The sequence below is a fragment of the Columba livia genome, chromosome 7 (genome assembly GCF_036013475.1).
Source record: "Columba livia isolate bColLiv1 breed racing homer chromosome 7, bColLiv1.pat.W.v2, whole genome shotgun sequence".
NCBI classification, from domain to species: Eukaryota; Metazoa; Chordata; class Aves; order Columbiformes; family Columbidae; genus Columba; species Columba livia.
In genome coordinates this window covers 17,311,561-17,330,107 of record NC_088608.1, presented here as the reverse complement: position 1 = coordinate 17,330,107, position 18,547 = coordinate 17,311,561, and the positions used below count along the sequence as shown (strand labels likewise).

The 18,547-nt window shown below is 51.9% G+C and overlaps 1 protein-coding gene across 2 annotated transcripts in view; it reads right to left on the bottom strand.

Moving 5' to 3' along the window:
* The window catches only part of SLC4A3 (solute carrier family 4 member 3), a 34,906-nt gene extending 16,376 nt beyond the window's left edge, over positions 1 to 18,530 (bottom strand). For both annotated transcript variants that reach the window (XM_065069605.1, XM_065069606.1), the window contains exons 1-7: positions 18,392 to 18,530; positions 13,009 to 13,149; positions 11,697 to 11,853; positions 7,947 to 8,269; positions 7,360 to 7,502; positions 6,411 to 6,622; positions 345 to 496 (exon numbers count right to left, since the gene is read on the bottom strand). In XM_065069605.1, the coding sequence (XP_064925677.1) occupies positions 345 to 496; positions 6,411 to 6,622; positions 7,360 to 7,502; positions 7,947 to 8,269; positions 11,697 to 11,853; positions 13,009 to 13,062 (1,041 nt within the window). In that variant the 5' untranslated portion in view covers positions 13,063 to 13,149; positions 18,392 to 18,530. The remainder of the gene's footprint in view (positions 1 to 344; positions 497 to 6,410; positions 6,623 to 7,359; positions 7,503 to 7,946; positions 8,270 to 11,696; positions 11,854 to 13,008; positions 13,150 to 18,391) is intronic.
* Positions 18,531 to 18,547: the final 17 nt, after the last annotated feature.

Below are 18,547 nucleotides of genomic sequence, written 5' to 3'. Positions count from 1 at the left end.
AATTGTGACAATTTTGTCCTCTGTCTGCTTCTTGGTTTCCCCCAAAACTTCCCACACTTACCAGAGATTGTCACGTTACTGTGCTGCCAACTTCCACAACAGCACTACCATTTCTGTGACTTTTTAACATCTTTCTTAAGGTCAAAGCTTTGTGATTTCAGAGAAATCTCTGCTTTTACTGAAGTGCGTTTTCAGCCCTTATGATGATACAGCTTGAAATGTCACCCCCAAGGTCATGTAAAGAATTAATTATATTGAAGGCACATTTACCACTTTATAATGTGCCTGTTTCTAGTCCTGATTTATGGCTTCTCAAGAAGTGTGGGAGGACAGCACATGGATACCTCATGGGGCTTTCTATCCAGCTTCTTCTTCTTCTTCTTTTTTTTGACAGATGGAGTTGATGCTAATTTTTTGCTTGTCCTGGTGATCTGACTACGAGATGGTTTTTTCATCAGATGCCTCCTCACACCAGGGTTATCTTCAAAACGGTGGCCTGAAGACACAGGAAAGGAAAAAAGACCACCAGTTTGTCTAGTGGAAGCACACCATCTGGCAGGGAAACACATCCAAGTCCACCCTTCTCCCATTAGCTTATACTAGCAGAGCCCTGGCAGCTGGAGCACTCACCAGCATCCTCCAGACTTCTGAAGATCCTTTCTGCCTCATCTGCCTACTTCCAGCTCTTCCAGATGTCTGCAAGCTGATTCCTTCAAGAAGAACACTTCCTCCCAGGCTGTGCATACACTGGAGCATCATTGCAAAAGCTTTTCTTCATGGTACCCAAAAAAGTGGTGCATGGACCCTCCCATACCCTCTCAACGAAGGGCAAGCTGAAGCCCTGTCTGCACAGCTCTGTTCCCAGGCAGCACAGGCAGGCACCTGGCTGGGGCTCATTTCTCCCACTGGAGGAAGGCCTGATGCTCAGCAAGCATAAAGGGCAGTGAAGGAGAAGGATATTTAGCTGCTGGTCTGGGAGACACATAGAAATATCAATGGCTGTTTTATTTAATTGTGCAATGAGACTGTAGCATAATAGTGCAGAGCTGGGTTGGCATGGAGGTTGGTCAGGTACCTCCAGCTGTTGCTGTTTCTAGGTGATCCACAGTGCTGCTGCAATGCCCTCTGAAAGGTCTCTGTGATAGAGCTCAGCTGGCCAAACCAAAGCCTCCTGAAGCCTCCAGAGAGGCTGTTGAGGCTGCATTACAAACCCACCACCAAGCTACCAGTGCTGTTGTCTAGCCAGCGCCACCTAAACCTGGGCCATAACCATGCCAGCCCCTTTTGCAATGCCAGAGGAACAGCATGTGGGCAACAGCCTGCCATGGAGAGTAGTTTCCCTGGACACTACCCAGAGACAAGTGTACCTTCTTCAGCACAGACAACCATGGAGATGGGTAAAGCCCCAGAGTGCCACTCCAGGAAGGCCAGGCTTCCCCAGGTAGATCATGGAGCCAAGCATTTTGCACAGCTTGCTGGCCCTGATTGTAAAGCAAAGCCAAGGTCTTCTCCCTGGGGGAAGAAGGGCAGCTCTCTGTCGGCTGGGATGAATGTTCAGGTTCTATATACCTTTCTGCACTTGGCTTCAAGACCTGCAGCTCTCAGGGCATGAGAGGTAGCGAAAAGAATTGGGCTTGAAGGCCAAGTGGTCTGTTTGATGTTGTAGAAAAATATCTGTGCATCTTTGGCATGGAAAGACACACCCAGCATCAGGCTGGGAATGCCATGGCCTTGCTCCTTGGAAATCTGGGTCGCTAAATTAAACATAAAATGAATCAATACTGAGCCTCAGGTTGTTTCCCTCCATTGGCTGCCCTGCTGATGCACGGCCCGTGGGTGGCCGGACTCCTCCCTGCTCCACTTACTGCTCTGCAATGTCGATTGGAGCCAATAACTTCCCACCGCTACCAACGTTTCTGGGAGCCAGGCACGTGAGGGGCTCCCTTGGACTTTTGCATGGATTTCTCCATTCCTGCATGCACAATAGCCACTTCATCGCACTTGGTGCAGATTCGTGTATAATCTTGGTATCTGGCATCTTTGCTCCAAACCCTGCAGCTTCTGAATCACCCATATACCCTGGGACTCATTCTTACCACATCTCTAGAAGAACAGGGCCAGAGGATGCTCTGCCCAGCAAGAGAAAGCGCTCGCCCAGAGCAATGTAAGCCTCCCCCATGGTGACGCCAACTTGCCACACAGTGTTCTTCAGCAACAGCCCTAGAAAGTACACACAGGCGTTCAGCCTCAGCCACCATATGCCTGGTGGACAGATAAAACAAAAGGAGCCAAGTTTCCTGACAGCATTTCCAGCGACTCCCACACTGGCTGACAGGGACAAGAGCTGGAGCGCTGCAAGCTCAGAGCAAGCTGGTGAAGGCACACACACCTCCAGAGTCCTACAGAAGAAAGGAGTGATCCACTTGCTGTTCTTCCTTGGCAGTACTTGTGGCCACTGATGCCAGCTGGGGGAGGCAACTCATAGGAGCAGGGTGGACACATAGGCTTAATTTTGGAAGAGGTCAGTGGCTTTGAGAGACCCATGCAGAGCCCAGCTGAGGTGCTCCAGACTTCTCTCCTGCATCCCATCAGATTGATGCCTTCCCCAAATGAAAGCCCAGCTCAAGCAACCACCTGAAGTCCAAGGTTCTTACTCACGACAGCATATTGGACTAACACCAAAGGGTGATGTGCCCAGGGCACAGTTCTGCCCTCCTTGGGTGGGAGCCAAACTCCTCAGGGTGAGATGAAGCAGCCAATGACAGCTCATTCTGTCCCTCCTCTCCAGCACTCCCCAGGAGCAGAGCACGAGACAGTGACAATGTCTGAGGACAGAGTGTGATTTCTACAGTGGCTTCACTATGGCAAACTGGTATGTCATCCTCCCACACTGTATCTCCTACAGTCTCCTCCAAAAGATCTTCTTGCCACAGTCTTCTTCCACCAGTCAGATTTCTTGGGATGATCAAGCTCCTTTTCCACCAGCTTAAATCTGAAGATGACAAATACAACTTTGCACTGGCTGAAGTCTTCCCCCAGAGTGCCTGTCCTAGTCAGTCCAACTCAGCAGACGATTGCATTCAATTTGTGTGTTAGGTCCTGCCTTCCTCCTTTCACTACCCTCTGCCCCTAAGCAGGAAGCTCAGAAAGAGGCATCAGAACATCTGTATCTGTACTAGAGAGCAACTTGCTAGCCTGGCATCACAGGGATGGAGCACACTTCTCACATATGTGAATAATTAGGTAATAGCAAGAAAAAAGAGACTGAAACCCCATCTCCTGGAATATTTAAAAATAGACTAAACAAAATACTAATCAACATACACTAAGTCACAACCTTATGCTGGCTTCTGGAAAAGTTACTGCCCTGTCCTGCGCAGAGCCCACGTCTCTCCTGGCTGATGCTGAGTTCAATGTGACAGGGACAACTGGATCCCAGCTCATCCCTGCTGCTGTCCAGGTGACCCTGCGCAGCACTCCCCATGCTCCCAACACTAAAAGAAATGCAAGGAGACCAGCTCAGGTCCAGAAAAGACTCGACTCTGCTCAAAAGCTATTAAAGTCCTCCTGGATCTGAGTTGGTCCTGGAAGAGGAACCACCAAGGAGTAAATAGCTGAGCAAGTGGCACTGGCTGGACGTGAGCTGGCTCTGCACAGAACTGACTCTGGTGTCTCTGCCTTCTCTCCCTCTGCCGTATCTCTCTGCAGGATTAATCCACAGTGTGGATTCATTGTGCAGAAAGAATTAAGAGTTGACTGTATAGCACATCTTATTTCAAGCACCTGCAGTATTAGCTGTAGCAACCAATGAAGGTGGTAACTGCTAGCGAGCCAAATTTCCCCACCTTATAAGCGATGCATATCACACCTTGCAGAAACGATCTGCCCCTTCTACCTTCCCAAGAACAGCCATCCTTTCCCAGGTGAGCTTGGGGCTATTTCTCACACTTTGAATGTATTTGATCACCTTGGGACAGCTGATGGAGCCAGTTTGCTCCAGGTTTCTATTTTGAACTTAGCTGCTATTATACTGTTTATCAATTTACAGTAACAAGTAGCAGACCCAGGCAGAAGCACTGCTGGTCCCTGCGGAAGCACAAAGGTAGAATTTTCTTCCCTGATGGCTTGTAAAGATGAGCCAGCTGAGAAAGAGAACATGATGCTGGGACTGAGAGGCAGGGACGTTAAGTGTTTTGTCTGAGATCACACAGAGGGTCTGTGGCAGGACTAGAAACTGAACCAAGGTGTCCCATGTCCCTGTTGTGAGCACTCTGCCTCCCCACTCCTGCAGGTGAAGCTGCCAAGTGGGTGAGTTCTGGAGCCTGGCCGCCCTCCCATGTGTGCTTCTAAAATCCCCTGAAAAATTAACACATGATCTGCATGAGGACATTCAGGCAGCCACCACAGAGCTATGAATGTGAACAGTGATACACAAAGCTACCTTTTAACTGCAGGTTACCACACCTGCCGAGGAAGGACCACCTGTGCAAGGTGGGAGCAAGGCTCCCGTTTCTACACAGTTCCCAGGATGGCTCAGAGATCCAGCTCTCCACATGGGATATGTGGGTACAGAAAGGGATGCAGAGAACAGAAAGATACTCTTTGCTCTTGGGATTCCTATTCGCTCCTTCCCTGCTTTTGCCACTCTTGCTTCCTTCCTCTTTTCTGCCTTCCAGCACCCCGGCCAGCCTGCCATTAGCCCATTTCGCAGCCATGCTCACACCTGCAGACATAGGGACGAGGTTATTTTTTCCTCTGGGCATTAGGCTAAAGTGCAGAGCCCAGAATCTGATACCATTGCTGCTGTTGGACCCACAGCTCAGATCAAATTCCAGCAAACAGAGAGCAGCAGCACATTGTCACCTTGTGGCACAGATGGAAGGGGAAATGTCTCTATCCTTATAAACACCTCAGAGCAGCTGCTTTTTCTCTGGCCACGGCATGGACCACATCCTGATAAGCACAAACAGCAAGATGCAGCTGCCTCCAGAGCTGTTTGAGCGAGACACAGACAGGGAAGCATCTCAGCACCACGACACAGATCTGTACAAGGACCTTGGACAGACACACAGACACCAGTTAGCTCCTCTGGTGTCCCCAGGCATATGGCGAGGCAGACAGTACCCCCTCTAACCCAGGAGATCAAGCTGACACGGAGAGGGTGCAGACAGCAAACACGGGGCAGGGATATGCACTTTAGCTGGGGGATCTGATCTACAGCTGCAACCGTGGGGTCACTGCTCTGGTACTTACAAGTGGGCTCCCCGTCTGGGTAGCCCAGATGGTTTCTGATGGCCTCCCATAAATCATAGTCTTCAAAATTGAAGGCAAATTCATCAAAGTCTTCATAGCCGAGTGAGTTGCGAATGTGGGTGCTTACCGCTGCCTCTGGGCTGCTGCCCCCTTCTGATTCCTTCGCTGACTCCTCTCTCTCTCCAAGGGTTGTCATTTTGTCCTTGCGAAGGTCAGGGTTCAGGTGCCATAAGTCACTCACCTTCAGAGGAGGGGTCCTGGTAGCCAGACTGATGTGCCAAAAGAAAGCAAGCTGCCCCTAGGGGAATTTCACTGCAGCTCTGCACCCAGCCTTGCTGCCTTGCTCCCCTCCTCATGGGGCATGAAGGTGCTGCTGCAGCAGCCCCTGGGTACTGACAAGGTCCCAGGAAGTTCAGCTCCACCCGGGGATGCTTCCGTGGGGGGCTGCCCCACCAGCTCCTCGAGGGCAGGGTCCTTGCTCTGCCGCGGGGTCTCGTGCTGGCTGCCCAGGGACGCAGTGGCTGTGGCCCAGGGACAGCCAGGCTGTGCGTGCAGCACCGCTCCTCTCCCTCGCTCCCCTCTGGTGTCTCCCTCCCTCTCCAGCCTGCAGAGCAACCTATTGAATTCTCCATGTCCTCGGGCCCGGAGCGTGCATTTCCATGACGTCTCTTCTGTCTGTCCTCGCACAGCGCGCAGGGGCAGTCCCCTCCGAGGCACTCCAGAGGGGCAGCAGCCGATCCGCCAGAGGAGCGGAGGGGAGGGGAGGCTCCTCACCTCAGGTTTTCTGTGATGCCAGAGCTGGCGTGTCACACAGAAGGCTGATTGCTGGGAAAGTGTGTCAGGAGAGGAGAGAGCTGGGTCTCAGGGAAATGCAGGGGACCCTGAACTGAAGAGGGCGGTGGGGTGGGTGGATGAGCAGGCATCCATGAGGTGCGTGTGAGTAGAAGTGCTGGAAACATGGGGACTAGCACTGTGGACACTGCAAAGCTGACCGAGAGGAGCCAGGGCTGCAGAAGCAGGGGCTGGGGGACAGGGAGGTGAGGATCAGGTCCTCTGGGCAGGCTGAAGACCATGCCTGGAGCTGCTAGGGAAGAGGACAAAGCAGGGAGAAGCAAGGGACACATGCACCAGTAGTGTAGGTAGTCACAAAACCTCACTTTTCATGCCATCCAAGTCAGCAGACGCCAGCATCTGGGCCTCGGCCTCATCCGTGGGGACGCGCTGGTACGCTGCACTCTCCAGCGTGGTCATGCTGCCAATGCACATCCTCTCCTTCAAGTCATAGGTAACTCGCTGTCCACTTGTCACCTGGCCCCAGGGCTTGCGTTTCTCCCACCCGCGAGACAAACACTCTCGAGGCCCAGGGGGGCTATAAGAACCAAAAAGACCAATGAGTAAGGATAGGCACTAGCCCCTCATAGTGGCTGAGATCACAGAATCACAGAATGTTAGGGACTGGAAGGGACCTTGAAAGATCACCTAGTCCAATCCCTCCCGCTGGAGCAGGGACACCTAGATAAGGTTACACAGGAAGGCCTCCAGGCAGGTTTTGAATGTCTCCAGAGGAGACTCCACAGCCTCCCTGGGCAGCCTGTTCCAGTGCTCTGTCACTCAGCCCAGCCCTGATGAACAAATCTCTGAGAAGGAGGAGAGCCAGGACTCACCTGTCCCAACAACTAAAAGTTGCCCCCTCTGCTCCTGCTTTCCCCCACTGCAGAGATCATCCCGTGCTCCGTGCTGGGGACCCACCGAGTCAATGGCCTCATGACCCCCTGACTTGGTTGAGCCCCCTGGGGCTCCCAGCCTGCAGGTCAGCATGATGGGGCCAGTTAGCTGGGAGGTAGGGTGCTCCACATGTGCAGCCCAGTGCCCCCAAACCTGCAACTGGGGATCCCACAGACCCAAGGAGGTCACAGGAGTCCCAGGGAGTGACTGTCCCACCAGGGAGCAGCCGTGTGACTCACAGCCGCTCTCACGCTGGGCCCCATGTCCCTTCTGGCTCAGCAGGCAAGTCATGGCTGTGTACAACTGCTGTCCCCAGGGACAGTCTGTGCAGCGATCCTGAGCCAGGGACAGCAGGAGGCAGCTCAGCAGACATTTGCCTACCTGCGGAGAGAGGCAGGGCCCTTGTCCTGCAGCAGGTCAGCGAAGCGTGGCACAGGGGACAGGATGCCACACTCCTCCTCCACGTGGAACTGCGCAGGGGCCAGAGCGCTGCCAGACTCCTCCTCATCGCTGCCGATGGTGAACTGCAGAGATGACAGTCCTGACAGCAAGAGCCGGGACAGGCAGCCTTCACCCCAGTCCCTGATGTGCAGATCCTTCCCATGTCCCCACCATCCCACATCGACTTTGCCAACAGGCCCCATACCCTGGGACTGGCCATATTGAGCTCTCCCATATCCTATATACCCTAAGAACAGCCCCATGGGCCTTACAACACCAAAACAGTCATGCACACCCTTCCTAGCATCCACCCCAAGCAATGGCTTACCTGTCACTGTCTTCCAGTGCCCATTTCTGCTAGGCACAAACAAAACCACCCTTCCCACAATATTGTACAGCTACCACGTCTTTCCCCTGAACAGCACACTGCCATGACCACACAGCCTGGGACCCTTCCAGCACCAACCTTCCCTCCACCTCCTACCCAGCCTCTGTGCCCTGTCCAGATAGGGATGTCCTAGCCTTGCCTTTGGTTTGCTTGGGGGCTCCAGCTTAGGGGACGTGTCCTTCCCACAAGCTTCACCCTCAGAGTCTGCAGAGATCTCTTTCTCCTGGGTCTCTTCTGCCTCAGACTCTCCTTCTTCCTCTTCTTCTTCTTCCTCTTCTTCTCCCTCCTCGTCTTCTTCCTGGATGGTGGGGGTCACCTCTGAGGGTGGTACTGAGGTTTTCTTCTTTTTCCTCCTTCTTTTTTTCCTCCTGCTGGCACGGGGGGGCCTCTTTTGGAACTTGAGGGCAGAAGGGAGGTGAGTGGAAAGGGGATGGTGGATGTGGTGCGAGGCTTGGCGGTGGACTGAGAGAGAAAAAGAGAGTCAGGGGCAGGAAGAGGCTGGGAGGAACCTGCCAGGCGCCCCTCCAGGAAACAGCATGGTCTGGAGATCAAGGGCCAGGAAGGGCAAGGAGAGCCACCAGCCCACAGGGACACAGCAAAACTCTTCCAGTGATGCGCAGGCTATGTCCAGCCTGGGGTGTCTGGGGAGGCAGCCCCCATGCAGTGCCAAAGCACCCTAATGCAGCTCCACTGCCCTGGGGATGGCAGGACTCCTCTCCCAATGATACCAAAATCCATTCGCATGGCTATGCAGAGCTGTGGTGGCCTGCCAGAGGCACCATCACCTTCCTAAACACAGGGAAACATTTCTCACGTTCTCAAACAAGCATGATTTGGGCCCTTTACAAACATTTCTTTCCTGCATAGTGTTCTTTGAGTTAAATAGATGCACCTTACTTATCATACAGGCTTTGAAAGAAAGTCCCTCCTGTATATCCACAGGGACTACAGACCAAGCCTTTTAGTGCAGATGCATCCCAGGTACTGCAAGTGCTTGTGCCCACCAGCCTCTGACATGCAGGTTCTATTAGGAGGCTGTCTTTCAAAAACCAGGGTAAAAAACAGGGCAGAAGGACTTTTCTTTAACCTAATCTACAAAGAGAAATTCATACAAGCTTGACCTGGGTGTCGTGGGAATTATAGAGTGAGAAGAAATTAATGGCATTTCTGAGCCTTCACTCAAAAACAACTATAATGCACCATGCAGGGAATAGGGTAAGCTCAGCATCTCCCTGTGAGAGAAGGGAAAGCCATTTCTGCCAGGTCTATCTGCAGGCACAAAGCCTCCCATAGACAGTCTGCAAAATGCACAGATCCTGGGGCTGCACGTGGAGCAGCTGAAATCACGGGGGCACCAGCCACTTTGCAAGGGGGCTTTGCTCAGCAGCTCTTCCTGAGGAATTGTTTCCAGCCTGTTTTGATTCGGTTCCTTCCCAGCTTTCCTGTGACATGGCAGCAAAATCTGTTTATAGTGAAAACTACCTTCAAAGGACATTTTCAATGGAAGCTGTAACCTTCTCCCTGGGAGAGCCGGGCAGGTTCATTGTTCTGCTGTCATGTTTCCTTTCCTTTGGTTTCTCAAGTCTTTTCTCCCTTGTTTCCCCCCTTGGGAACAGCAGGGATATTTCACACAGCCCCATGGTTCAGCAGGAGAGGCTTGTGGCAAGATTAGAGGAGACTGGGAATGGTCAGACATCTGCAAATTGGAAACAGTTTGGGCTCTTTATAAACACTTTTTCCTCCCAAAGTGTTCTCTAATTCTGTGACTTACCTTATCCTATTTCACTGGCAGGCTTTGGCAGAGAGGCCCTCTTGCCCCGCTGCTGCACGCCCATGGCACTGCTCTGCATGCCATGGATGGGTCAGGTGTGAATTTCTCACATAAGAAGCAAGGAAGGCTTCTTGCACACTCATTGCTCCTTCTACAGCACAGAGCTGCTGGTGACAATACAGCCCATCTTTCTCTTCTGGCTTGTTCACATCAGCCCAAGACAGAAATGTTTACATTTTAGATCAGAAGGAAAGCAAAGCCTTGGGCTGCAGGGAAGGGCAATGATGGTAAGTGGCTGATCTGGCACAGAAGAGGGGAGCACCACTCCTTACCCCTGCACACAGCACCTCTCGTGTCAACCAATCATGTCTCCACAGAGGTGGCCTGGGGTGGGAAAAGCATACCTCTCCCAAACACACAAGGAATGTGTTTGCCTCCCTCTTTGTGTTCCCTGTCCTCCTGCAACTCCTGTGTGCCCAGCTCCTGCCCTCCTCCCCTGCTCCCTTCCTTGCACTGCCTGCCTGTATGGGAAGTTCCAAATCAGTGTCCTAGATGTTTGATTACACTTGTCAGTGAACTTGATACAAGAGACATGAAAAAGTAATTTGGATAGGGAGCCCAGGAGGAAGAGCCTAGGAATTCCTGGCTTTGAATAGGGCAGGAAACATTTCTGAACCCAGAGAGCATTCACCTCTGTGGGCTGGTATGTTATCTTTCAAAGTCTAATGACCTAAGCAGATCTTCCAGCTTTTGTGAATACAAACTGCATGAAACTTCTGATAACCAGGGTTGGTATAGTCCTAGATAACAGGGATACATCAGAAACTCAGAGGAAAACAGACTTGATTCTGACAAAGAAAGAAGGACACTCCTATTAAAAAGAACAAAAAAAACGAAACAGTACAAATCTCTAGTCAAATTTTCAAAGAAGCTTCCGCCATGCATGCTCAAGCAGACTGTCTATGTCCTCCAAGCCAATCCAAACACCTGTGTACAGAGGCAGAGCTTCTGAGCAGGTAAGTCCTACCAGCACATGACAGGTATTCAACCCATAGCAAAGCTAGAAGCACCTTGCAGCCATGTGCACGAGTGAGTGTGCTCAGGTGGAAAGTAGTATTTGAATGGAGCCTCTGTAGGGAAATGACATAAGCAGAAAGGAGCAGCTAGGGTGTGCTACAGTAATAGACTTCTACCAGCAAATTTTTACAACAGACATTGGAAATGAGTGTCCAAGCAGAAAACAGCCCAGTGAGGTACTTGGAACACAGTATTCCCAAGGCTGTATCCCACCAAAGTTAAGCTGGAAAATAAGCAGTAGCTGACAGTGGAGAAACTCTTCCAACTGTTGTTTCCTGCCTGCCACACAAGCAGGCTGCTGGCCGGAGGGCTCTTCTTCCTGCCTTTCACTGCTGTTACTACAAGGTAACACAACCCACCTACACCAGGCAATAGCTTAGGGCCACTCTTGTGGGCGCATTCACATTTTACAGCTAAAGTGAGTTGGGGAAGTCTGGTTGCCTTCATCATGGAAGGGCAGTTAGAGAAATAAATGTGCTGATGAGAGGAGTTCAGGTAAGATAGCTATAGCATTTTAAATTCACACCCCATTTTTATTTTGCAGACCTTTCTTTGAGCTGATAAGCCTGATGGTTTCGTGGTTGCTATTTAGAAATACACAGGCATGTCTGACTAGAGCCATCTGCTTTCAGACTGGGGAGGACAGCCTGGCTTCTGGCCATATTTGGATGTTTCTTTGCAGCCATATGGAAGAAAGAACACTTTCAAACTGGAAATTTCAACATGGGGGGGTGGCTGCAGAGGTCCCTGATGCTGGATGAGGAGGTAAGCAAACACCCTGGGCTGAGCTGTGCTGCTGCATGGGCTGGGCAGCAGCTACACCTGGGGGAATGGGGAACACAGGGAACAGACTAGGAAGAGGCTGTGGGCACTCGTGCTCAACTGGGTATACATAGCACTTTGGGAACAATCTGAAGGGAGGAAGTGAATAGCAGGCTAACACCATCTGCAGGGTTCTGGCACAAGACTGCAGAGCACATGGGGCTGAGCAAGGGTTGGAGGTGAGGGTGGAAGTAAGTACAACAGTTCAGACCTACATACATTCAAAATCTTTCTCACTGTAGCTGCGTCTTTGCTTCTCCAGATTGCTTGATGCTGACTTGCTTATCAGGTCCCCAAATCTCTCGATTGACAAAGTCTTATCCAAGTCCTCATCGTCCTCGGCACCAGGAGAGGCTTTCTCTGCGCGATCTCTGCCCTGCACAGAAATCGCCAGACAAGAATCAAACACTGCAGATCCCTATAGCCCTCTGGATCCTCCTGCCCTGCAAACGGTGCTGGGCTTGTTGAGGAGCAGCAGGCTCCACACAACAAGGCTGGGATGCAGTTTCTCACTTAGAGGCACAGCTCTGTCCAAAACCAAGAGCCAGCACAGATCAACAAGCCCCCACGCCGCACTCTGCAAAGATACCTTAGTGGTCCTCCACACCTCACCTCAGCAGCTGTTATCACAGGGCTGTGTCAGTGCCTCTCTTTCCTACCAGCGAAGATGCATAATCTTTTGTTTCACTGGAATTTCTCTCACATGTACCTGCTGTCCTCTAACCTTCCCTTTGCCCACTCTGCCCTCCTTGTCTTTCTTAGACCTCCCCTATTTCCCTTTGGGAAACAGCATCCCTGCTCTAGTGAGCTGCCCTTGGGTCAGTGACCACCCTGTGCTTTCCCACCTTCCCTCCGCACTCCTAGGGGACCCCATTCCCCTCGGCACACTGTCTGCAGGCTTTTCTGCCCGTTTTCCTCCTGTTTCAGGCTGTGGGTGTTTCTCTGCCCTTTGCTGGTGGAGAAGAGCATTGCCAGGCGACTCCTGTCCTTTCTGCCTCCAGAGCAGTTCCAGCCAGTAAAATTTTCTGTCAATATAACCAAAATGCCAGCGCGGAACTGTTGTGGACTCTCGTGTTTCCATGGAAACAGGAGGAGGCCCAACTGTGACAAATCTGTCTGTGCTGGGCAGAAAAAGGGAGCAAGGAGGCTTTAGCCCCTCCCCACATCCCCCAGCTGTTCCCAGCTGAGCCCCAGGAGTGGCTCTGTATCTGTGGGTGAGAATACTTCTCCTCTCACTTCAGCCTGGGTGTCCTCCTGCCACTTGCCTACCCCACCACCAGCACATGAAAACACAGAGACCCCACAGAGTAACCTCTGGCTTTTTCTGGACCACAGTTTGCTGTCTGCACGGAGAGTGGACGTGAACTCCTGGGCAGCCTTGGGGCACCGTTTGTGCAGACCTGTCCCTGGCAAACGGAGGCCATGTCCTCTACTGCAGTGAGCTGCCAGAACGCAAGTCCTGCACTCAGCCTGGCAGGAGCGTGGTCCCCAGGGAAGAGATGGCCCCACTGCTGCTGGATTCCCACCTCACCTGCTGCAGGTCGATGAAGACACCTCCTACGGGAGGGGACTCTCCAGCTGCCATTTTGTTTCAGGACCTAAGGGCCTGGGCAAAATATCAACCCTTCTCTTTCACCGGCAGGCACCCAGCAAACCTGGAGAGTGGCATAACCTGTGGAGAGAGGGCAGGACAAGGGAATGTCGTGGGAGACTGATGGCCACTGTCCTCAACCCCCCTGGCACCTAATCCAGAGAGGTCACCTCGCCAGCCCTCAGGGAACGTCCCCAGCACCACTAGGACAGGGCTGTCCCCCGGCACGCTGCAGGGAAGGGGCAAGAATGGCCCAGCCCACGCTGCTTTGGGCACTGTCTTCAAGAGTTCAAAGGCAGGTGGGACCCTGTCCTCCTATGAACAACCTGCTGCTCGGAGGGTGCAAGGGCTGAGTGAGACAGCGGCTCTGCGTGGCTCCTGCACGGGCGGTGCGAGAGAAGGAAAGGCGTTCTGTTGAGCCACCTCTCCACCTGCACGTCCGTGCAAAGCCGGGGTGTGACTGACCGCTGGGAAAGGATAAAGTTGTAGACATCGGGTGGTGGGAGGGCATGCCAGCAGCAGGCAGGAGAGAGGTCCTGTGCCACCTAGCTTTAATTGGGCAGATCCCAAACTGGCCAGGAGGAGCCTCAGAGAGATCTATGCAGGCCAGGGAGACGGCACAAGGACAAACAGTTCAGGATTCAAACACCAAACACGAAACAACATGTTACAGGTAAGGAGGCCAACCTTCAGATCTGTGCCCTGTCTGCACTGGCATGGCTGAGGGATGCAAAATACCCCATGGGCAGCCTGAAGGAGTGCTCGGCTCAATATGCAACTGCAAGTGAAGGTAACGAGGTGCCACGGAACACAAGGAGCGAGATGGAGACTAACACAGAAACAGCTCTAGTCATATCATCTCCAGCAACAGCACAGGCTGAGCTCAGCATGGCTGCACCCCAGGAAGAGTTGGAGATGGCACAGAGACTGGTACTGGGAAGATACTGATATCCAAAACTTCATCTGAACTCATACAGAGAAGATGATGTAAGCACATGCACAGTGCTTTGGGCACAGGGATAAGCAAAGTGTTCTCATCTCATGGCACAAGAAATGGGACATTATTTAAAACTGCAAGGGTAGAATATAAATTAATTCAGAACTGGCAAAAGAAAACATTTTTTTCAGTGAGGTCATCAAGCAGGAAAAAACTGCAAAGTCAGAGGATGGTCTGGCTATCTCTCTGGGTAACAAGCTGTCATATTTATGACAAAGAAGTTAAACCCATCTTTCAGAACAAGCTACTCTCTAGATATGAAAGCTTCGGAAGGCTATAACCTGGTGATCTGCTGAGGGGTTTCTTACTGTCTCATCTGAAGTACCTAGTATGGGCCACCGCTCAGGACAGGCCACTAAAACGCTAAAGCAGATGGACAAAAGGTGACACCAGTAGGGCCACTTCATCATCCCTCCTTCTATCTTTGAAGATCTCCAGAAAGTGCTGCTACAGCCTCTGCTTACTCTGCCTGCCTGAAGGCACACATTTAGCTTACTCAAACCAAAAATCACAGGGCCACCTGTAAGGCAAGTTTTTGAGGAGCTGACCTGGCCAGTGATGAAACATGCTACCTTGGTCCACCCTCCTAATCACCAGGAACAAGGTAAAATTTAATGGAAGAAACCCCCCAAACGCATCTCATTGAACTCTTCAGAAACTGAATCCCTTCATGAGACCTGAACAGCTCAAGAAAAATATCTGCCAAGACAGACATCTAAAAAGCAAATGCGGAGTCCAGGCCATAGGAACAGGCAAGAAAAGAATGAAAACACCCAATCTATCCTGTAGATCTTAAGCTGTAATATTCAACTTCACACCCTGTTTTCCAATAAAGAGCAAAAGGGTTCTGAGAGGGAAAGCAGAAAAAAGGAGAAAGGTCTGAAAATTATCTGCAAGTAGAGAATGAGCTGCTTTTTAGTAGGAGACATGATAGAGAAAAGGGTAATACATGGCTTTTATTTCCTTCCGCATTTAGCTAAAGAACAGGGTATCATTCCATGAAACCAAACAGCAGCAGATTTGAAACTGAAGGCAGGGGATGCTTTATTCCAGAAGGAAGAGCTGGCGGGGAAACCTGCTTCTGCAGTCCTGTGGGGCCACGGCATCGCGACTGTTAGAGAAAGGATTGGGTATTTGAAAGGAATACAGGAATACAACCCACATTTAGCAGGTGGGTTGGACTAGATGATCTCCAGAGGCCCCTTCCAAACCTAACCATTCTGTGGTTCTGTGATAATATCCACAGCTACGAACTGCCTGCAAAAATGTGTTGCAATCACTGCTACTTCAGTGGGGTGAAATGACAACGGGGCTTTGGATGGCAGCTCCTGTAGTGGCAGAATCCCTAAAAAATAGCAAAACCGTGAAAGTAGTATAACAAAAAAAAAAAAAAACCCTAATGCACAGCTCCACCTCTGTGCCACTAACGTGCATTGTAGGGCCTCTAAAGGAAGCTGCAAACTATCAGCAATGCTGCAAAACAATGTGCTTTGTTTCAGGTCAAGCTCAGGTTTGTCTGGAGCCTGGCAGAGGTTGACTGGGGCATCCGTGCTCCAGGTGGGAGGAAACCCAAAGCTGGGAGAACTGCTGGATGGAATGAACGTTGCTGGCTCCAGCTTCACAAGATGTTACACTGAGTTTAAAACTACAGCCTGACTGCCTAAACAAAGTTAAAAGAGAGAGGAAATCTAGCATTTAATCTTTCTTTACCCACCAAAGCAGCATATTCTGAAATATGCTGAAAATATGTCACTCTAATGATGCTGCTGGACAGCTAAAAGCAACAGTTGTACTAGCAGTAAAGGAAGAGAACCCTTGGGACTTGCTTTGAATTCTCAGGAGGGCTACAAGGTGCTCATGGGGCTTCCCTCAATCCCCTGCTCACCACCCTGTGAAAGCAGGACACGATGTGGCGGGGGGGGGCAGGCTGGTGACAGAGCTGCCAGAGGGTCCTACTGCTTCGGGGCAGAGAAAGCAAAAAGGACAGGATGTGTGTTCTCTGATCCTAACCCTATCGGGTCTCCAGCCTTCTCGATAAGGGAGAGCCCACAGCCTGGGAGCACTGATACTCCCTTTCGGTGCATTAATTGATGGTTGGCCACTAGAGGCCACTTGCCCCTTATTCTGTGTAACCTCTGGGACAAAGACTGGATGGACACCTACTCACATCTGACCTGGCTTTTCTATTACCCACAACAGAAGGTGTTTAGAGAAGAGCAACAAAAAAAATGCCAGTAGGAGCTAAATTTGTCTAGCATAATATGGGATGACTAAGATGGGGAGGGGACAAGCCAGCAGTCTGGAAAAATCTCAAGGGTGTAAAACACAACTAAAGATTTTTTTTTCTGGCAGCCATGCACAGACTTAGATGTGGCTTAATATTTAAAATAGAAGCTTAACATGAATATTAGGGAGAATTCTGCTAGTGAGCATCATGCTGAAGTGCCCAGCCTGCTGGCATGACTGCCTGGGCTGCCGTAAGAAGAACATAAGACAAAAGGGGAAAGAAAGAAAGAAAGAAAATAATAATAATAAAAAAAACAGTAAAGAAAACTAAATGAATGATAGCTTCATCCTACTGTATCTCCTGGTTGTCAGGAGTATGTGATTCAGCATTCCTGCTAGAAGTAATTTTCAGTAACAGAAGCATCGTGCCAGCAGGCCAGATTCGAAGCGAGGCCAAAAAAAATCCAGAGCCTGCCGACCCGTGCGCACTCACACCTCCCTGCTCTCTCTGCAAGCACATCAGTAAACAGAACTGGCTCACATAAATCAACGTACTGCGTACTGACCATCTAGGCTAAACGAACGCTGAAGGAAAGCGAGCAGGCATGCCCCTGCAATGCTAGCAGCTATGGCATCTCCCATATGTTGCTAACAGGGACTCCAGTGGGGCTCCCCCTGACCCCCAAAAGCTGTTTCATAGTGCCAGTGCAGGAGCTTGTCTGTTTTGCTGAGAAAAATGCACCTGGCACATCTTTGAGGGGCAGAGGCGAGCAGTTCATGCTGCCTGTTTGTACTACAGATGAGCCAGGAGGGCAACAGCAGCTGTGAGCAAGGGGCTGCATGGAGGCAGTCATCAGGGCCCCCATCCATCTCCTCAGCTCTTCCCTAATCCCCCTGGCCATCCGGCTGAGAATAATCTAGCCGTGAAGTGTCTAGACAAGGAGTGGATGTTAAGATAGGGATAAAGACACAGGGACAAAGCTGGTTTGGGGACAGAGGAGGAGAAGAGACTCTGGTTGATAGACACAGATGGGAAGAGCTCAAAAAGGAGAAGGATTAGAGGCCTGGGAAGATTTTCCTGGGAAGACATACTGATGAGCTTGTCCATGAAGGAGAGGAGCAGGAGGGGTGCTGCTGCATACACCAAAGCATTGGGATGTCACTGAGACTGTCACAGCTTCAAAGCTGAATGAAGCGGGGGGTGCTGCACAGCCCCTACTTCTCCCCTGCCACAGCGGAGGAACAGGGACACACACACACCAGAATGAAAAGGCAACATATAAGACAGCAAACACACAAAGTTTTCAGGCATGAAGGGTTTAACCTGTGGATCTCTCTGCCACATGGCTATGCTGAAACTAAGAACACAGAAGTATTTTATAAGGCTTAGATATTTTAATGAATTCTATACCCTACTGAACTAGCCTGGATGAACCCTCATGGCCATTCCCTTCTGAAGCACCTGCTCCATTCCCTGACTCTCCCTTCACAGGTCCTTCACAGCAGTACTAGACAGGACAGAGCTCACACAGCCAACAGACATATACACGAACACACAGGAACAAAACCTACTCCGGAACGAAGCACCAGCACCAGTGACAACAAGACACCCCTCCGCTGGACATACACACTGACAGACACACAGACAGCCGGGGAAGTGAAAGGACGTAGGCAGGCACTGAGGATGCACTGCAGCATGTACCGTGCCACACTGTGCCATGCCATGCTGTGCCATGCTACCCCTCCGGTGCGGTGCACAGGACCAGGACCATACCACGCACCGGGCGCCGTACCGTGCCCAGGACTGTGACGCCGGCTGTGCCATGCACCGTGCCCCGTGCCATGCACCCCCTGCACCGTGCCATGCACCCCCTGCACCGTGCCATGCACCATGCAACGCCCTGCACCCTACCATGCACGGTGCCGTGACCCGCGCCGTGACCCGCACCGGACCGCCCTGTGCACGCAGGGGTTGCCCGGGCTCTGCGTGTCCGCGGCGCCCGCCACGCGTGTCCGCGGCGCCCGTGGGCTGCTGCCGCCGGGGCAGCGGAGGGACAAGCGCCAGGACCCGCCTCCCCCCGGCCCCCGCCCGGCCCGTACCTCGCACCGCCGGAGAAGCAGAGCCGCCCGCCGCCGCGCCCCGGCCCCGCCACCGCGCTCCGCCCGACACGTGCCGCGCCGGCGGCGGGCGGCGCTGCGGCCCCGGCCTCCCGCCGGCCCTACGCAGGGCGCGGCGCAGGCCCGCCGCTCCTCCCG